This window comes from Oikopleura dioica, chromosome 1, assembly GCF_907165135.1.
Source record: "Oikopleura dioica chromosome 1, OKI2018_I68_1.0, whole genome shotgun sequence".
NCBI classification, from domain to species: domain Eukaryota; kingdom Metazoa; phylum Chordata; class Appendicularia; order Copelata; family Oikopleuridae; genus Oikopleura; species Oikopleura dioica.
Window position 1 is genome coordinate 2,432,446 of NC_137291.1, and position 19,634 is coordinate 2,452,079.

General features: G+C 39.8%; 1 protein-coding gene across 1 annotated transcript; it reads left to right on the plus strand.

Moving 5' to 3' along the window:
• Positions 1–2,825: 2,825 nt before the first annotated feature.
• LOC145710892 (kin of IRRE-like protein 1) lies at positions 2,826–16,309 on the plus strand. Its single transcript, XM_081788603.1, has 10 exons — positions 2,826–3,014; positions 8,971–9,267; positions 9,310–9,516; positions 10,076–10,252; positions 13,187–13,450; positions 13,491–13,599; positions 13,673–14,064; positions 14,520–14,644; positions 15,688–15,826; positions 15,972–16,309. The coding sequence occupies exons 1-10, from the start codon at positions 2,981–2,983 to the stop codon at positions 16,247–16,249; spliced, it is 2,022 nt and encodes a 673-aa protein (XP_081644729.1). The 5' UTR covers positions 2,826–2,980; the 3' UTR covers positions 16,250–16,309.
• The last annotated feature ends 3,325 nt before the right edge of the window (positions 16,310–19,634 follow it).

Here is a 19,634-nt window from a genome sequence, read left to right on the forward strand (position 1 = left end):
CAAAATTTGACCCTGTCGCCAAATTTCAAAGTCAAAAAGCTTTCTTTTTTTCAAAGGAGGGAAAATATGGAAATGAGATAAGCGCTTATCATAATAAAAGTGTCATTTGAATTTCGAATGAGACGAATTAGATCATCTTTTTGTGGCTTTTTTGAGCGCTAGAATGGCTGGAAAAGACTGTGTGTTTGAACAAGCCGTGGCTACTTCTGCTCACTTCCGGGGGTTTTTCCGGTGAGGGTATTTATCAAGCAGCTGAGGGAGTAAAATTTTATTCGAGGGAAAATTTTGCCAAGACCCTTTCTTTCATGACTCCTCCTATTCTTCAGTCGAATAAATTTTGTCACGGACCATTCCCGTTTCGTTAACACCAAACGTGCTAAATATATATCCCCCATAATCGAGTTTTAATTGAATTTCTTAAGAACGCGTTTATCCCATTACAGCAGCCATCAATTATTTTCCGATTTATTTTTTGATGTGGATCAAAACCGCATCCGACTAATTCAATAGATTTTCAGTCTTCTCGTACTGACTGAATCGTTCTGTTAAGCAAGTCCTGTATTATAGTATTAGCTTGATTTTTGATTGCGGTCAAGAGAAGTGCCCTTATTTCAGAACTTCCGATTAGGGTAAGTTAATTTAACCACTTCTCGCAACTTTGAGGAAAAAAACAAATTGGCGTCTGACAAAAGGTCAACGAAAAAAGAGCAAAAACCGCGCGGTGATTTGCCACTTCTGAGGAAGCGCCAAAATGCCAGACAGCTTTTTCTGGTAAAATGGCTCAGTTTCAAAATTTAAGGGTATAACCTTCGATTTCCGCAACTTTCCGGTCATTGGGGAAATCGAAGGTAGTACCCTTAATAATTTCTTGAGCTCAGAAAAACCATCTTTCTTGTAGAAATCTACATTGTAAGAAGCCGATAGCGTCGCTATCAGAATCTGCCTAATCCGGCTGACTATGGAGCTTGATCCAAAACAAACTGGTGGATCGGCCTGCCAAACAGTTCCTTCCGCGATACCCCTTCTGATAAGCCGAGTACTTCGATATTTGAGTTTGTCTGTTTCCTGTCACCCTATTTGACAAGCATGGGCACCACATTTTAGAAGATATGGTAAATAAAAAAAGAGGCCGAAAAAAATATTCCAGAATCAAGGGCGCGCCGCGCAAATTTCAAAGTCGGGAAGTAGATAAGATTTTTCTTGCTACTTTTTGAAAACAAAATTTTTCATCTAAATTGAAATCGTCTTCACTACTGTCCGAAAGTTCAGTAGGACCAAAACCTCATCTCCTGCTGTGATTATTTTCCTTCTTTCTAGCGCGGATTTAGAAGCTGGTACGGGAAGCAAGTGTGGCTAGCTATCTTTACTCGTATCCTTGTCGCTCGGAAAGATGTTCAAACAAGCGTTCTAGAGCCGCTGCTCTGAGAAAAGAGAACTTCCTTTACGGCGGGACAAAGAGTTCTATTCACGTTTTTGACACAAAACGAGTGGAAATTAAACAGGAAACGGAAAGTCGAGGACTATGAAGCGGATATCCCCGTCAGTTATCTTTGTGTAAATAGATAATACTAGCAGCAAAGTGGCACTGGTCATTTTCAAGGTAAAACTTTGACAAGCAGTTTTCGAGCCAAAAACTGTCTATTCCCTTATCACCCACCGAGCTTCCATCTTTCACTTTCTCAAGCTCCCGCCGAGTCGCTATTTCTTATCAGAAATGTACTTTCTCCAGTCTCTCCAGCCACTTGATCAGCTGATTTAACCGGCCGCCTTTGATCTATTCTTTCCTCTGATTAAATTCTATCTTCGTCGCCGATTTTAATGCACAATCCGCGCGAGATCTCCGAGGAGGCTTTTTTCTGATATCACCAAATTTAGCTCCGTGGCGGCTAAAGTTTCAGATTGGTGTAAGTGAAGCTTGAGTACTTAATTCGAGCATTTTGCCAAGTGCGCAGGAAAACACACGGGCCCTGAGATTTTAGCGAGCTACTGTCGATTCTGATTGTATAATCGAAGCTTTGAAAATGTGCGGGGCGCAGAAAAAAGGAGATGCAAAAGAATATTTATCGGACGGGTGAGGATGAATGGGCTGCTTGTTGAATACACAAATTTTGGACGCCGATGTCTGGCGAAATTTATGAATCATGTCATATAAAAATGTCAAGCACTGGTGCGAATGTTTTCCGGAAAATAACAATTTCTGTCTTTGACATCTGAAAAAAAGAAAAATTCCAAATGTCCCAAAATGTCTGAAAATGTCTTAAAATGTCTGCAGCACATCAAGTTCTTTTGTCAGCAATGTCAAACGATGTTAGATGTCACATCTACAGATATGAGGAAGAAAAGGCCGATGACATCTGTCGACATTGTCGACAAAAATATCTTTATTTTTGGTAGACATTTAAAGACATTTTCGGACATTTGAAACATTTCATCTGAAATGTTAACAAATGTCGATTTGTTTTCTTTTCACAAGCTGCCTCTAAAACGCATAAATGACTGTATCCAAGTCCTTTTTCCGTGTACTATTTCCTTTTCAGCAATTCTAATTCAAGCCTCACGTTCCGCATAACTTATTCTAGTGCCTTTACGAATCCGTACTCAAGCCCACTCAACTCGCCACAAGCGCAATCTTCTGTTCACGGAAGAATACGATCCGGACCATAAAATATGCAAATAATATGCTTTTTCTCAACATTTTTCACCAAAACGCAAAAAAGATGGCGCTGCTCCCCCGCCGCGCCGCCGAAAAAAAGCGCGTTTCGGAGCTCTCGAGCGCCACCGAGCGCAAACGCGGACATTCACGCATGGCGGAGAAAAAAAACTTTGTGAAGAAAATTGCAAGAAGAAATTTTACGAATACGTACTGAGGCGATTTTACAACAGTACTTTTTTACAGAAAATACCTTCAAAACTGAGATAAAAAAAGAAGAAAATCAGAGATTTTGACGAAAAATCTAAAGAAAAAATTTTGACGAAGAAGATGCGATTGGGTATTGCTGCCTTGCCGGCTATAGGTAAAATTTAATATAATTTTCGGATATTTTTTTTTGGGAAAATTAAAGAATTTTTTTTTAATTTTTTGAAAAATTGAAAATTCTTTTATATTTTTTGAAAAATCAAAATATTTTTTTAGTTTTTGAAAAATAAAAATATTTTTGTTTTAATCATATTAATCTAAAACCTGGGATTCATTCAATAACTCTCGCCCTGTCTTGATTTTCCCGGCAAAGGTCAATTCTCAGCTTTTTCTCGCTGAAAATTTAAAATCTTAAATTTCCGATTCTCGGTAAAATTAACAACTGCGGTTTTGCCCTCCTCTATCACCGGAAATTCAGGCGAGCGTTGCTCAAATATGATTTGAAATTTATCAGCCTGGCGATATCCGAATCGCATAAAGCCTTCCAAGGAGATAACGCTCGATTACGAAAATTCTTTTTGCGTTTTTTGCCAGAATTGAACCCGATCCCTTGAGCAGCCAGGAAAGCTCGGATTTGCTCCAAAAAACTTTGTTCAAAACAAAAAGGAACAAAAGAAAATCCCCTTATTCCCATTGATTCCGCTTTTGTTTGGATACAAGGAAAAATCTTTTAATTAGAGGGTAAGCCCTTAATTTTTCTGCCAAAAATGCGGATAAATTTCTGCTAAAAAAGCTTTTTTCATGCCGAAAATAAGATTTTTGCTGAAAATTTCAGGGAAAAAATCATCAAAATGACGATTATTTAAGGGTATCACTCGAATAACAGTACTCAATCCCGCCACAGTAATCTTACGCCATGCAAATATTTTGATGAATCAATGACATTATGATAAGCTTACTTTACAGCTCCGATTTTTTATCTTTATCAGAAGTTGTCTTACTATTTTTCCTCAAACAAAATTGACAAAATTAAAAACTCGCGTGGTGCAAATAACTAACGAGTCAGAAAGACACACACTTATTCTCGGGATGAGCCCATAATACCGAAAACGCATTAGGTTTTTTCTGCGCGTACAATCATGTTGATAATAAGGGTGGAGGGAGTCGGCGAATGAGTAGTATTTTGGTAATGGTACTTTGTACTCTGATTATGGTAAAACTGACAACGATATAGAGAGACAAACATGACTAAATTAACCGAGAGCAAGAAATGAAAATGATTAAGAGATATTAAGGAGGTATAAGAGGAAAAGCCTTTTCTAAAACTGATTTTATTTTTAGAGACCCTTAAGATTTACAATCTTTCTTGATCTAAAAATGGCATAAAATTAGTTCATTTTGACTTTTCGTCATGACACCCTTATTTTAAGCGGATAAAACTGGCACTAGAATCGAAATAAAAGCTTAATCTTTGAATAATTCACACTATAAATCCACCCAAAATAAAAAAAAAATTCAAAGGCGAGAGCCATAAAGCCCCCCATTTTTTCCATCAAAGGCGTCGGGCTTTGGCCCTTTAACTCCTTCACGCGCGCGCAGCCATTCATCACTTGTCAATAGTATTTTTACTATTGCTCGTTCTTTTCTTTTTGCACAGCGGAGATTTTGTGTGATTTGGCATTTCAAATAAGGATTCTTATTGCAAAATACGGTCTTCGTTCTCATGAAATTTTCGAGTACGCCGGTACTTGGGCCAAGGGATGAAAGTGGGGGGCAAATAGGGTAAGGACTTTTGGGGAGCAAATATGAAGAATAATGGAGAAAAAGGTTGACAGATGGTCGGGTTAAGGGTCTATCAATAAGATTCTTGTTCAAAAAAGACTTCGTGGTTTTCATTTTTCTTTGGGATACCCTTATAATCATCATCTTATTTATCAAAAACTAAAACAGAAAAATTGCTGTAAAAAGATATTTCTAATATTCAAATCTGATTTCTAAGCAACCCAAAATACAAAAAAAAATGGATAGCGTAACAAGAACTCGACCGGGATTTTCTTTTTGGCGATAATCATTCGCGAGAGGAGCTGAGCCGCGCGGAATGGAGTACGCGCGTGGCCACTTCCGTTCAGCGCTCTAAAGCGTTTGTTTCGTGGCGCCGCGAATTCTTACTTTTGTTGTAGCTTCTTATTTCCGTTTCTTTTTTCTTGGTTTTGAAAAATCGACTGATTTTTTTCTTAGACAGCGTTTTTTCCAAAATTTGACAAATTTAAACCGAAAATTGGACCCAAAATTGTCGATCTTTAAAAGCCAGGCTCTGATTGGCTCATCCAGATCTATCCTGATTAAGACAGAAAATGCACCAATGAACGCTTGGCCTTATTTTGGCGATCGAAAAGTGACTTGTTTGAAATTTTTTTTCTTCGAAAGAAAATTTTTCCAGCTCCAGACTTTTCAAACAATTTACTCTTCATGGCTCCACCCATCAGCTTTCAGGCTGAGCCTCCCCGTCTCCCAGCTGATTTTCCGCGTGGCCAATTCTTTCTTCTTTCACAGGCTTCCAATTATGGGACCCGAGACGAAATAACGTTGATAAGGAGATCCCGGTGGCAATTTAACTGTCACGCTTGCACGTGATTGCGATCTGACTTCGCGCTGATGGAAGGTTAACCTAAAACTAACGCTGGGGTTGACCTTAAGGAGGTGCCCCTGAATTCGTCAGAGTCGTCACGCTCGCCCAGAATTTTGTGAAAAAATGTCGAAAATTACATATTCATGAAAATCCGTTCCGCTCGGTCGACCTTTGTGCCCCAACACCGTATCTTTCGCGATAAAAACCTCGTTGCTCGAGATTCCAGAGCCGCGTATCTCCAGTGCCTCGCGAAGAAAGACAGCACTCTAAATAAACACAACAGTTGGGGAAAAGCATAAACCGGAGCGGGAAAGCGGATTTTGACGAATATATACTCGGACGCAAGAAAGGGGTTTTTCGGGAAAGATTAAGGGTAGGGAGGAGGGTGTGGGAAGATTCTGAAACAAGGAAATGACTCACCTGCTCTTACTGTTTTTTGTTTGTTTTGCACCTTAAGGGTGTAGACATCGTTTACTGCGAGTTTTGACCTTCTTTTTGAAGCAATTTTTGCATGGTGACACCCTTATTTATTTGAAAAAAATCTCGATTCTTTCAAGAAGAAGATTATAAACGACTTAAAACTTATTTTACATTATTGACTCTGGCTCACTTTGAATCTTTTTTCGCCGGAATTTATCTAAGCGCTTTCGTGAAAACTTCAAAAACGATTCTAGCGCCGAGGAGAAGGAAAACAAGTTTTGTTACTCTAAGAAGTTCGACTTGATTGAATTTTCCTTCTTTCACTTTTTTTCACCTTCCTAAGCAGCAGAGTTAACCTTTTCGGACCTAAATGCACACAGATGGGACGGCAAATTACTCCAGTTTTGTTTTGGCCCTCAGAAGTGCTGGCGTATGCTGATTTTTGGTTATTCTGAAGGCGAATAATTAAGTTTCAATAATTGGCATGAATCTTTATCAGAAAAACGGTCCGTTAGAAGTTTAAAACGAACAGTAGGGCCAAGTCAAAAATCTCGCTAGATTAAGCTAAGAAGGTGCGAGTTGGCGGCTTTTGCGGTGTTATTAGAGCGTCAGCTCCACCGGGCCCGGCACACTGATAACTCAGCCACTACTAGAAGCAAGATTCTGAGCGATATCGTGAAAATGTGATGCTGCCTAAGAGCAACGATATCACAACAAATTAAGCTGATAAGGAAGTCAGAAGGAGACGCAATTTTCTAAAAATCACGCTTTCAACAACAAAAATTATCATGATCGAAAAATTGCTCGAAATCGGCAAAATTAAGGATCTACCCTCTCTAATTCGTCTTTTTCTGTAGCCTTAAATTATAAAAAAGACATTTTCTTATAAAAAAAGTATTAAAAATGAATAAAAAATTGGCTTAAAACTATTTAAAAAGCTCTTTTGTGACGCTATACCCTTAATTAAACCAATTATTTATTAAAGATCTAGGTATAAACCACTTAAAAAGCACTAACTACGACTCCCTTAAAAAAACTCAGCGGTATTAAAAATTGATAGAAAACTTATCTCGCCTGTTTCATTAACCCCTTTATTGAGTCAATTATTTACTTTTCTTTTTTCTAAAAAGCAGATAAGGAAAGAAAGAAAGTGGAGTGATGCATAATCCGATACTGTTAGAAGCCCTTTCGCACTTAAACTTTCCGCAGATGTGGAACTTCTGTCCCGCAGAGGCTCAGGACTCAACCAACTTTTTGGTGCGGTGAGCAACCGTTAAGCTTATTATTTCGTAAGATTTCGAGGCACATTATACAGGCGCTTCTTAATTTTTTAAGGGGATCGACATTTTTCGCCATATCATGAACTAGGTTCCAAAAATATCGCCGGTGAGATATTCCGAAAATAAAACCCGCAGTTGGGTAATTAAGTAATAACTCCCAACTGTTTTCACATCACGCTCTTAGCCAATTTTCGCGCGATTGACATATGTAAAAGCTAAAAATATTTTATAGTTTTGGTGAAAATAATCGTTACGCCGCTTAATCCACTCAATGGGGTCGGTTATTTCCGAAAAACCGTCACTTTTTTTTCTTGGATCGTGACGCCCTTAATCCCGTGAAGAGAAAAGTGAAGGAATATTTAGAATTTTACATCTTGGGGTTTATATTTTTTGTTTACAGCCGCCCAAGAAACATCTTCCCAAGGGCACTTGTGTTTTAGCATTCGTCAAAATCAATGCTCAACAAGTTATGATTACGTTCCAGTTGGTTGAGCAGCGCAAAACAACGGTCCCTTAAGTTCCTTTATCATCTCTTATCATTCTTTCCCAGAAGCTGCCAGGTGAAACTGGGCATTCATCACATTGTCCGCTAAATATTATCATTTTTGAAATCCGGTTAAGGGAGAATTATCGAATAATTATTGGCTTTTCTATCATATTTTTTTGACAGAGGCACGTTTTCGAGGCATTATGAGCTTGCTGTGGTCCAATGATGTTGCATTCGAGTGACCATATTTTCGCGTAAACGACCGTATTTCTAAACCACCACTTATAAGTATTCAAAAAAGCACATTCCAGGATGTGCGCGGCACTTTTCCCTGGTGCATATCTCGACTCAGACATTTTTCAACGCTTCCATCCCTTTTTTTCCAAAACAACGTGGCTGGGAAACTATGGGGTGTACGTATCATACGGTAAATCTTGAGTCGAGAGGGTTTTCGTTCTTTTGCTATTTTTGCTTTTAGAGCTGTTTATATCGAAAACAGCCTTGGCACCTTTTGGGAAAAAGGAACGCCCTAAAATATGTTTTGCGTGTTTGTATTGCCAGGTGGCCAAAGCTTTATAAATTCGCTCCGAAAAGCGGGCAATAAGTTCCCTACTTTTTCAATTCAAAAGCGGAAATGGTCGATTTTAATTTCTTTTTTTCCAGAAAACCCGCCCTTATTTACCCCAATCCAACAGCGTCTGAAATTCAGATAGACATTTTTACAATCGGAAATTGCCATTTTGCGCCTTTGTTTACCCCTCAACCCCTTTTGCGGTCCCTTGACCCGTTGGAAAGAAAATAAAGCTTGTTTATTCCCCGTTTCCTATATTATTTGCGCTCACGCTTCGGGCAATATTTTTCTGAATGGATCAAACGAGCTCGTAAAAATTGGGACGCGGGAATCGAGGAAGTCTTGAGCAGCGGCCGAAGTGTTTGGCTGAGTGGCCGTATTTTTCTCGAGCGCTCTTTTTCGAGAGAGTGTTTGAAATAATCGCGCGGTAATCCTTGTTTGGGGTCAGATTGCCGAGATACTTACGACAATGGGATAAGCTTACATCGTGTAAATATTGCTTATTTTGATTCGGGAAGTTTGGGAATGCAACTAACTCCGGTAATGCTATATTTTTAGCAAAATGACGTGGGACAATTCATCCAAAATCGTGTTTTGTAGGATTCATTTAACCTTGATTCCGGCTTTTTGTTCAAAATATTTTCCATTCAATGAATTTTTTCATCAATTTTTTACAAAAATAAAATTATGAAAAATTAAAATTTTAATTTTAACATATATTTCTAGCGCTCGGCAAGCTCAAACCAACAGATGTCTTCACAGTTCAACCAGAAAACGTCGAGGTCGTCCGTGGAAGCACCGTGACTCTAGAATGCGCGATCGACCCTTCCGTCACCTCCAAATACACATCCGACCCTGCTGAGGAGCTCATCCAATGGGCAAAGGGTAAATTGGGGCTTGGATTTCCTCCCCTTAGGCGAGAGCGGTACAGTCAGCAAGTCGGGCCGAATAGCTACAGTTTGACGATCGAAGATGTCCAGGCAGAGGATGAAGATGACTTTGAGTGTCAGTTCACTAGCGAAGGTAAATAACTGTAATGAGAAAAATACTTCAATGATGATTTAGGTATTCGAAGCAAGAATGCTCGATTGACGACAATCATCGCTCCAGAAGAGCTCCAAATCACTTCAAACGCGGCTAGTCTGATAGACAGTCTCCCCGCCGAGCCCGAAACAACCGTGACTGTCATCGAAGGAGTCGAAGCCGTCATCGATTGCGTGAGCATCAAGGCGAAACCAAGCGCTCTTCCAAAATGGACGAGCTCTTTCAAAGGTAAAAATCAAGTTCTGGAGCGAGACGTTGTTTTGACAGAATCAAAGAGGATTCTTGAGATACGTATCGTGAGTCTGAAACAACAAATCCGCAGATTGATAAAGCCAAGGGGATTATCCTTTTGGAAATTGAGCCGTTCACCTTTGCTTGTTTTGTGGATTTGAATTTCGAGAACTTGAATCGTCAAAAAAAATGGAGAACCCCTTATTTTTGAAAATTAATTTCTGACCCCGGATAACAACAGCATCGTGGATTTTGATCTCTCGTAAGGACAAAACAAGCCGCATCTGTTTGCCGCTAGAATTTGCGTTTTTTTGTCGTGTGCCGTTACGGCGGAAGCGAAATCAGCCGCGATCCCCTTAACGCCCCTCGGCATTCCTTCTATTATTCGGGCAAGATATGTTCCCGAAATTCAAATTCTCGCGGCCGGGCGACCGCCTCATATCAAGCGACATGTGGTTAAGGACACTAGAATCGCCTTCTGAGCAAAGCCAGATGGTCTTTCTCTCGGCGGTTTAGCTGGTCAATTAATGATCAAATGGTAATTTAACAATTTCAGATGCGGAATTCCGCGGACCATGGGAAGTGTACGATTCCGACTCGAAAACTACTAATGCGACTCGTCAATTGCGCTTCATCCCTTCTCTGGAACACGACGGAATGCCTGTACAATGCTCGGTAGAACATCCAGCGCTAGAAGAACAGCTTACCGTCGAGAAGACCCTGAAGGTTTACTGTAAGTAGATTTTCCATTTTCTTATCACTATTATCAAGAGCCCCCGCCGAGCGAGGGGTAGTGATAAATTAGCGGTGTCAATTTTCGCGAAATTAATAAAACTCACGTGCTTTTGCAAGTCTCGCAACAGAGAGCGGTTTTTGAAAATTATCCGAAACGTAATATTTCGCAGCGTGCAGCGAGACATATTGTACGACCGCCACAAGAGAACTTCTAATTTTCGGCAGTCGTTTTTTGTGGCGAGCGATTTTTCAGTAGAAATCAAAGACACTGCATTTCAAATTTGTTTCAACAGAAAAGAGCATTAGGGCGATTCGCAGTGCAGGAGTCGTTGGTTCGCTATCTAAATCGCGTAACCCGATCTTCGAGATGTAAAAAGGGTTCAAGAAAAGAAGGGATTCCGTATCCGGCCGAGCCGATAACGTCTCCTGAGTGTATAATGCCTGTCACTGCGCTGAATTCACCAGCCATCGTTGTATTCGCAAAATTGACAGCCGCTCAGTTCTTCTAGGCCCTGAATCGGCGCTAGAATTGCAGTACTGGCTCTAGAAAAACAGTTCAGCGGATCTTCTATTTTCCAAAGATCGAATTAATTTTAGAGCGCCAGGTAGCGCGTCCAGTCATCGGGGGCTTATTAGATTTTCCAATTTTGAAATTTCAAATTTTAGATTTTCACAAAAAAAGACAAATCGAGCCAAAATTGTTGGGCACGGGAAAACTAGCGATAATTTGCGATTTTACGGGGTCGGCGCTCGGCACGAGGAGGGATAACCTTACTGGACAAGATTATACAACGCGGGTGATATTTTTATCGTGAACTGGTTACGTAGCCGTCAGAATATGAAGATCGATGAACTAGCTCTTAAAAAATACGACAGAAGAGTCCTTCGATCGTTTAAAGAGCCACTCGAAATTCCCCAGATTCTAGAGACCTCGCTCGGCGGGATACTTTTCGCGTAAAATTACTCAATCGTTCCATTATCACCGCGGCTGATAAGAGCTCCGAAGTGGGTGAGATATTGAACCGCAGAAAATTCAGAATTTCTCGACTCTTTTTCTTGCCAGATTTAAAAAATCAAAGCAGATTGGTTGTCTTTTCTTTTGAAGAAGGGCGCCCGCAACATGACTGTGTTTGTGTCGATTGAAAATTCCAGCGCGGCTTTGGCGAGGAATTAGAACTCAGTCCGACCAGCATCACGTGTTAAATAGGTTCAACCAGAGAGTAGTCAATGCGGTCTTGTCCAGTCTGAATTCACTATTTTTCGGCAAGATTTGACCTTACGATTTTTTCGATGCATGTATTTTTTTCGTCGAAAAGAAGGACTCTCTCGGTGGGTACTGGGTTTTATAAAATATTCGCCCCGCGATGAGGCGATAAGATAACGAGTTCCACACCCAGACCGCCGTCACTACCGGGCACGTTTTTCAAGCCAATATCTTATTGGTATTAAAAACGTATCTAAGTTATCATTACGTGACGAAAGATATTTCCCCTTTTCAACTAAAATATCGTTTTTGGGCAAATTTTCGACCAATCAGAGCTTCCTATTTTGATGGTAGGCCAATCAGCAAAAATGTAGTTTTTTGGGAAATTTTTGACCAATCAGAGCGCCGAATTTGGCTAGAAAAATGAAAGTCGCACTGAAATTTTTCGTTGATCATTCAAAAAACAACGGGCCGAGCAGTATTATATGCACGAGCTTAAAATATTTAGAAACCTGACTCGTGCCCTCATCCCTTCGCTCATCCCTTTTCACAAAAGACAGCTTACTTATAGCAAGTTTATTTCACGCTGACTCCCTTCAACAGCAAGTTTCCGGCGGCTCAAGCTCCGATTTCCATTTTCTCCATTGCCACTTGGAATAGAATGGGTTAAGGGCTTCCGTTAGAACTTACGCTTTTCCGGTCAATAGAAAGGTTCACTTGAGAGGATGATTATCTTGAAGAAGACGCATTTTTCTAGGTGGTTAGAAAATGCCTTGAAATTATAAATCGGAGCAAGGAATGGGCGAGAAATTCGATGAGAAGAAAAAAGATTCAATTTGAGAATTCTTCTTTTTCGGTTTTTGTCAGAAGTTAACAGAATGATAGCACAGCGATTAGGCAAAGTTTTTTTTAAATCTTGTTCGATTAGACTTTTTTTTACTCCACTGGCGGGTACTAATTTTCCCGCTAAGATCACTTCAACTCATCATTTTCAAAATTGCGGTAAATCTCAGAGCGGGAGTTATTTGAACAGAGGATTCTTCTTCTGTATCCTTGACAAACGTGGGCTGTCCCCTTAATCAGAGGATAATGGCCACACGGTCAAGCCATTAGGACCTTAACGATCTCAATTTTGAAGATCTTTAAAGCCGCCACGCGCATTTTTTTCGACAATGTGTCAGATTTTTTCAATGCTCTCCCTCTTTTTTTTGTGCCGAAAATAACTGGCTTCGGAACACATTTTTTTGTGGTCAATTTATTTTCGTATTTTTGCCACGGCGCTCGTTGCGGAAGCGAATATTTTTTGGAAATTCTAGCGTTATGAAAAAACGTGAATGAAAATTATTGAATCGCTGTAAATATTTGGAATATTTTGTAAAGCATCGCGGGGCAGGGTTACACCTGCTGCGGTTCCAATGCCAGAAATGTTCAAATAGGGAATTTAAAACACGATTTGACACGTTTTGCGCCAACGGGTTAGGTTTGCGATGATGGTGGATTATTCATAATATATTCATGTTTGACCAAAAAGCAAATTTTTTCATTTTTAGAAAAGTAAAAAAATAGTTCGAATTTTTGCCATATTTTTTTTATAAAATCTGATTGGCCTGCAAGCCGAACTAGGATTTTATTGGTCAATTTTAGCCAAAAATTTGGTCAAAATTAAAAATTTCAAATTATCGTTTTTTTTTTAATTCGGGCATTTTTGAAACTAATATTTGTTCTAAGATCCTCCAAAAACGTCCATCAAACTACCATCAACCCCAATCCTGGCCGGCTCTGAAATAGAAGTTGAATGCGAACTGGAAGGAGCGAACCCGCCCGCACGCGAATTCCGCTGGATGATCGATGGCGAGATTCTTGAGAACGAAACGCAAAATGTCCTCAAATTGGAGGTTGCCGCCGCCCATCACCTTCAGCAAATTTCGTGTGAAGCCTTTAACGGAGTACAGAATGCGCAGCAACCGAGTGCTGGACAGATTGAAGTTCTTTGTAAGTTTGTTTTGATTTTTCGGTTTCCTGAGCTTTTCAGTTGAACCCGAATTGGTGGAGAAATCCAAACGAGTCGGCGTCGATCCAGAAGATACAGAAGTCGAGCTTTTTTGTGAGTTTTCTGGAAATCCAGCGCCGAAAATTGATTGGTAAGTTTCGAAAAAAATATCGAAAAAATCAGAAAAAATCGATTTTTTAGTCAAAAATTAAAGTTTTTTCTAGGTTTTTGGAAGACAAGTATCTCGGCAGCGGAAAATCACTCATTCTCGATGCTCGAACAACCCCAGTTTCAGCCGGTTCTTACAGTTGTATCGCCTCAAACGATCTTGGCAAGGCCTCATCAGAAATCCTCGTTGTGGTCAAAGGTCCACCGACGATTATTTCCTCGAATCAGCAGTCGACGAATCTGGAATGCGCATTTATGTCCGAACCAGCCCCAAGCCTGATCGAAATCAGAAACTTGGAAACGGACGAAATCGTCAAAATCGACGAAGAAATTCAGTTCTACAATTTGGAAGTCGTCAACGTCCAAAACTTGCCGCTTGGCTTGTACGAATGCAAAGTCGAGAACGAATTCGGATCGACGAGCGCTAGAATCTCACTCTATGGAAATGGTAATTTGAAAAACTGAATGTTTTGGCTTATTACAACTGGGGTATATTTTGCGTCGTGTAAGGCCATGCAAAGTGGGCGAAATTGAAAAATTTAAAGTGGCGCGCAATTAACCCGTGTCAAAGAAAAACCAACAGAACGGTTTAATTGACACGATAACATTTTTAAATCTCAAAAAGTCGAGATTTGAGTTCTTCAAAGTTTGTTTTTACTCGAATTTCGAATGTATACATTTTCTCTCAAAACTTAAGATTCTCTCAAAAACGTGGATTCAATCATCCAAAAATATCGAATTTTCAAAAAAAAATTAATAAAAAATTTTTTTGATCAAAATTGATCGTTATCAGTCAAAATTCCCCTTATCACTTCATAATTCGCAAGAAAAAAATCGGTTGCGTCGAAAGTTTCGACTCGAAACAGAGCGCGGAGGAAGCGGCGATTGAAATTCTATTTTTAGGATTGGGCGCCAGCGCCAAGCTTGGAATAATTGTTGGTGTTTTGGTCGTGGCGATCGCGATGGTGCTATTTTCGCTTATTAAAATGAAGGTGATCAGCAATACCAGAAGATTCAAGCTCAATCAGGTACTGAAAAAATGATCAAGAACAAAAAAAGCCTTCAAAACTAAGCCAAAGTTTTTCCAAAAAATGATTGATAGATTGTTAACCCATTTCCGCCTCTTGCTTTCCCAGATCCGTGTATTTTTCTCAGTGTATTTTTTCTGCTCTGATGGGCGGTGGTTACTCAATTCCGCGGCGAAACCGCTCCGTCGACCGGGCGTTCCGTTTCCGCTTTTCCTTCTAACCTCGAAAAAGAGAGAGAGGCTGCCTCGAGGAATATTTTGTTTAATGAAAATGATTGAACCGCGGTCGTAGAAGGGCAGGAGGAAAAAGAGAATTTAAAATGGAAAATGGGCGCTCGTCCCTAATGGATTCAATTTTGGTGCCAAATTAGCCGACCACAGTTCCGAAACGCGCAGAGCACACAAATGCCAGCTCGGACAAGGTGGATCAGCACGTGCACAAACACGTTACTTCGGATTCATTATCTGCTCACTACAGTGATACTATTTTCGCGCTTTTTCAAGGCATTTTGACTATTTTCAAACTCTGAAAAAAGAGTTCCCACACTTTTTTTTGGGTGGTGTCAGGAACCGACGAAAATTTCGACAAATTTTGCGTGGAAATTTTTAACCAATCAGAAATCTGGATTTGGCTTACCGCTTGTACCGCAAATCAGCAGCCGAGTAGTCGCCCAACGAAAAATTTGTCGAAATTTTTTGTAGGTCCCTGACACAAAATGTATTTTTGAGAGTAAAAAATTAAGGGTGTCCTTGCTAAAAATATCTTGAGAAAAAATTCTTATCGGACATTTGATGAGCCATTTTTTTCCTCCCTAAAATTAAGAATTCGTGATTTTAAGGGTTCGTGCTAATTTATTCGAAAATGACACATCATCAACATATTTGGAACATCCTCAAACACTCCCTTATCGGTAGTGTTCTGAGGCTGCCCCGGCATTTAACTGATAACGTTGCTTATCACCTCCATTTTCTCAACCTTTTTCGCTTTCTTATCATTTCTTATCAAGAACCATTATCAGCTAATTTATTTACTTTTCTTTTCAGGTTCCGGAAAACGACTCAACTGGAGATCTCGAATCGAACCGCCGCTCCATCGTTATTTCGAAGCCGTTTTTGCAGAAGCACCAGTCGAACCCGCTGCATGTGTTGGATTCGCAATTGGACGCGATTCTCGACAACCACGGTGAGTCTTTGTTTGACATAATTCCGCGGTTCTTTTAACTTGGCGACATATTTAATTCGATGCGCGACTCTACCATCCAATTAGAGGAATTGTGCTTACATAAGATTCACTTCTCTTTTTTCCTTCCCTAACGCTTTCTTTTTAGTTGAAGTGCGCTACTCCGACATCAACCCTTCCGACTCCGGTTCGACCCACCGATCCGCCGCCGACGACGGCTACGCCACCGAGTCCGGCAGCAACAACAAGATCGCCGCCAGCATCGGCTCCAACTTCACCAATTACGAGTTCGAGCAGAATTCGAATCCGCAGAGCTCGCAGACGAAGTTAAAGGTCATCTGGGACGATTCGCTGCCGCACGATTACGAGACGAAAGGACTCTTTGTCAGTAATTACAGAAAACAGAGGTCGATTTCTCAAGTTTGAGCGGAATTTTTGACTGTATATTGCCATTTTTTGACTGTAAACTTCAAGAATAAATACAATTTTCTACTTCTTAATTTCTGTTTAGTCAAATTTCTCGAAAAAATTTTATGGAAAAAATTCAAAAAACACGATTTTTAACTGAAAATCTTCCGATAAAAAACTTTTCTACTGAATAATTTATTCAAGCAAAAAAATATTTAACGTTTTTAAAATCCCTCTCGTTTGATCTTCTTTTTTCTCCGAACGCTCCTTTAGTAAGAATTCCGCCCGATCTCGTTCACGAAATATTTTTCTTCGTTCTGAATCCGACTCGCACGTGATCGTTGAAACCCTCTTTTTTCTGGTTTCTCAATTTTCATTCTCAGAATTGCTTTCGCAAATTGTGATGTTATCCGCGACGAGGGGCGCAATTGCAAATTAACTCTCGCGAGTACAAATCGGAAAAACAAAATTAACCCTCGGCCGACAGCTGGAGCAACAAGCCGCAGAGTGAACAGGAAGAGTTTCTCAGGCATGTAAGAACCAACCGCCAGTGATTCATTTCAAAATAAAATTATTGCTTGTTTTTGTGAAATTTCTAAAATTAGCATAAATTCGCCACCCCACTCATTCAATTTCCAAATGGAAGGAAGCACCAAAGCCTCTCGCTTCCAGAGGCTGATATCATCTCTCGATCCCTTATCGTATTTTCGCCATGTTTACCAACAGGTTCTTACCTCACGTGTAAGCGGAAGTGTCGCACGCGCCAGTGCGGCCCGTTGCGCGCCAAAACAGGATCGAGGGCGGCGGCGCTGAAAACTTATCGCGCTTCGGCGTTTTTGGCACCGACGAGGATAGAACCAATGCCACAACAACAGATTTGCGTATATTTTCTCTTAGCGACACTTTCAAAAGTTACTTTGAAAAATGCTTCGAATACAAATTTATTCGAAAAAATCGGTTATTTCTTTCAAAAATTCTTGACTTGAAATCAAGGAAGAAAATTTATTAAATATTTTGCCGATTTCATCGAGAATGATTCGCGCACCATCATCATCTCATTAGAACAACATTACGTATGGAATCGCTTCTGAAATTCTCAGTCTAATTATTTCGCCGTTGATCTATAAAAACCTCGCGCCAAGGCGGTGGAGGCTCAAATGAAATTCTTGACAATTCTATTTCTGTCTTTTCTGATCTCGGTCGAAGCGGGGCTGAGAGAAATACCAAGTTTTTGTAAAATAAGTACTTGTAAGAAGTGCAATAAATTGATCAATATGGGATCGAGAAGAAAAGAAGTTCATCTTTGTGCTAGAATTTTAAATCTTCCTCACTGTTGCCCAATTTTTATTTCAAAACCATCCTTTGGCTGATGTTTTCGCTTTCATTTTTTTTAATAAATAACGTTTTCTTCAAGCAGTCATTTTTTATTCGGCATCAAAAATAACAGCATTATCGCAAGTTTCTCTGCGACTGAAGTCTTTCGTTTTGAAAACCTCAAGCTCTGTAGATTTGATTTCATTGTCAATTCTCAGCCGAAAGACCTCTTCACGAAGAGCTTCTGATTCTACATTCGCCATTTTCAGTTGCAGCGAAAGATCCTCGATTTTCAAAAGCGAATTTTGCAGCGTATTTTCAGACAGTTCTTTTTTGTCTCTTTGATGATCCTCGTCATATTCGCAGCAGTCGCAGAGACACTCATGTTTGACATTTTTGAGAATTTCAATCTTAGAGCTGAGAATCGTGTTGTTTCGCTTTTCTACTTCGATGATGCTCTTTGATCTTTCAACGGGTCAAATCGAGGATCAAGTCAATTTAACTGACTAAATTTGACCATTCCTGATGAGGTCTTCAGTCACTTCTTTGAATCTTTCTTTGTAAAATTTTTCATTTTCTGAACGATCCTGAAGATTATGCAATCTTGATCTCAATTCTCTGTTTTGATTTTGAGAGCATAAAAGATCTTCTTCAAGTTTTTCCATTCGCTCTTTTTGATCTTGCTCGATGGCGAAATCTTGCTCGGTATCTTCTCGGTATTTTTGAAACGCTTCTTGTTGGTCTTCAAATTCCGTCTTTAGCCTTTTGATTATTGATAAAAAAGGCAAATTTTAATCAAAATTACTCGTGAAATTCAGCTCTCAGCCGCTCATATTGAGTCGTTGCGCCCTCGGAGTCTTAAAAATCCTAGTTTCGACTTGATTTTTTGACCTTACCAGAGTAGCTCAAATCTGAAAAATATTCCTCGTTGTCTTCAGCCAAAAGTTTTTCCGCATTATTGAGTGCTTTTTTGACCAACTCGTGCTGAATGACCAAATTTGTATATTCAATTTGCAATTCTGTCAGTGCATTTTCTGCTTCTATTCTCCTTCTTTTCTCGCTTATCTCGGCCATTTTTTTGATATTCTGAGCCGGATTTTGGACTGGTCAGATTCTTGAGAGCTCTCGAAACTTGTAGAATGCGTCAATTAGGCAATCAGAATATTTTGACAACTCAGAAAAAAAATGAAATTGTATTTATACAGCGAGTTTCAAACAGAAAGAGTTCAATTGTCATTCAAAACAGAACTATCTGACTTGATTTCTTGCAAGATTCGATCCTAAAATTAATTTTAGAATAAGTTTTTCGTCGTAAAATTACCCCTGTTGATTTGACTAGAATCTGTCGGCTGATCAGTTGTTTCTGGACTTTGAGAACCTCTCATACAGTGGCCGCAGAAAATACCGACAATCAAAAAGCCGATAAAAACGCCGATAATCATGATCCACTCCCACATTTCTGCAGTCTGTTGAGCTAAAAAAATCAAGCCATTACCCCTTTTTGATAATTGTCAATTCACCTCTTTCCAAATTAAAAAGTTCCATGTCTGTCAGACAGTCTTTACTTGCCGAAGTCTTTCCAAGACTTCTGCAGTGCGGTTTCATTGTCTTTCTCACTGAACTTTCTCTCCGACTATTTATCTATTCTTTTTGTTTTCTACCGAATGCAGGATTACGCGATATTAGAGTCAGATTTTGGCCATGAAAGAATGAGCCCCACTATCGTGATCTAGTTAATATCGACCAACAAGGCCGGGTTTAACGAGAACACGCTTGCGACAACTTATGAATCACTGAGACGAGAGTATTCTGAATGCCAGATTACTGTGATTGAAGGGTATTAAACCCATAAAGCGCGATCCCGTACATAACTTACCCTTCGAGACGCTCTTAAACTTGTCTTTTTCAAGTTAATTATTCAAATACCAGCATTTTCCTGGAAAACCAACGACCAAGGTCACTAACAGTCAGATTTTTTGAATAATTTTGCGGCCAAAAGAGGCCTTTTTGTTCAATTTATTGACCACTTAGCAGCAGAAACTCCTTAAAATGCTTCAAATCGACTTCTTCCTCCGCTGTTTTGGAATTT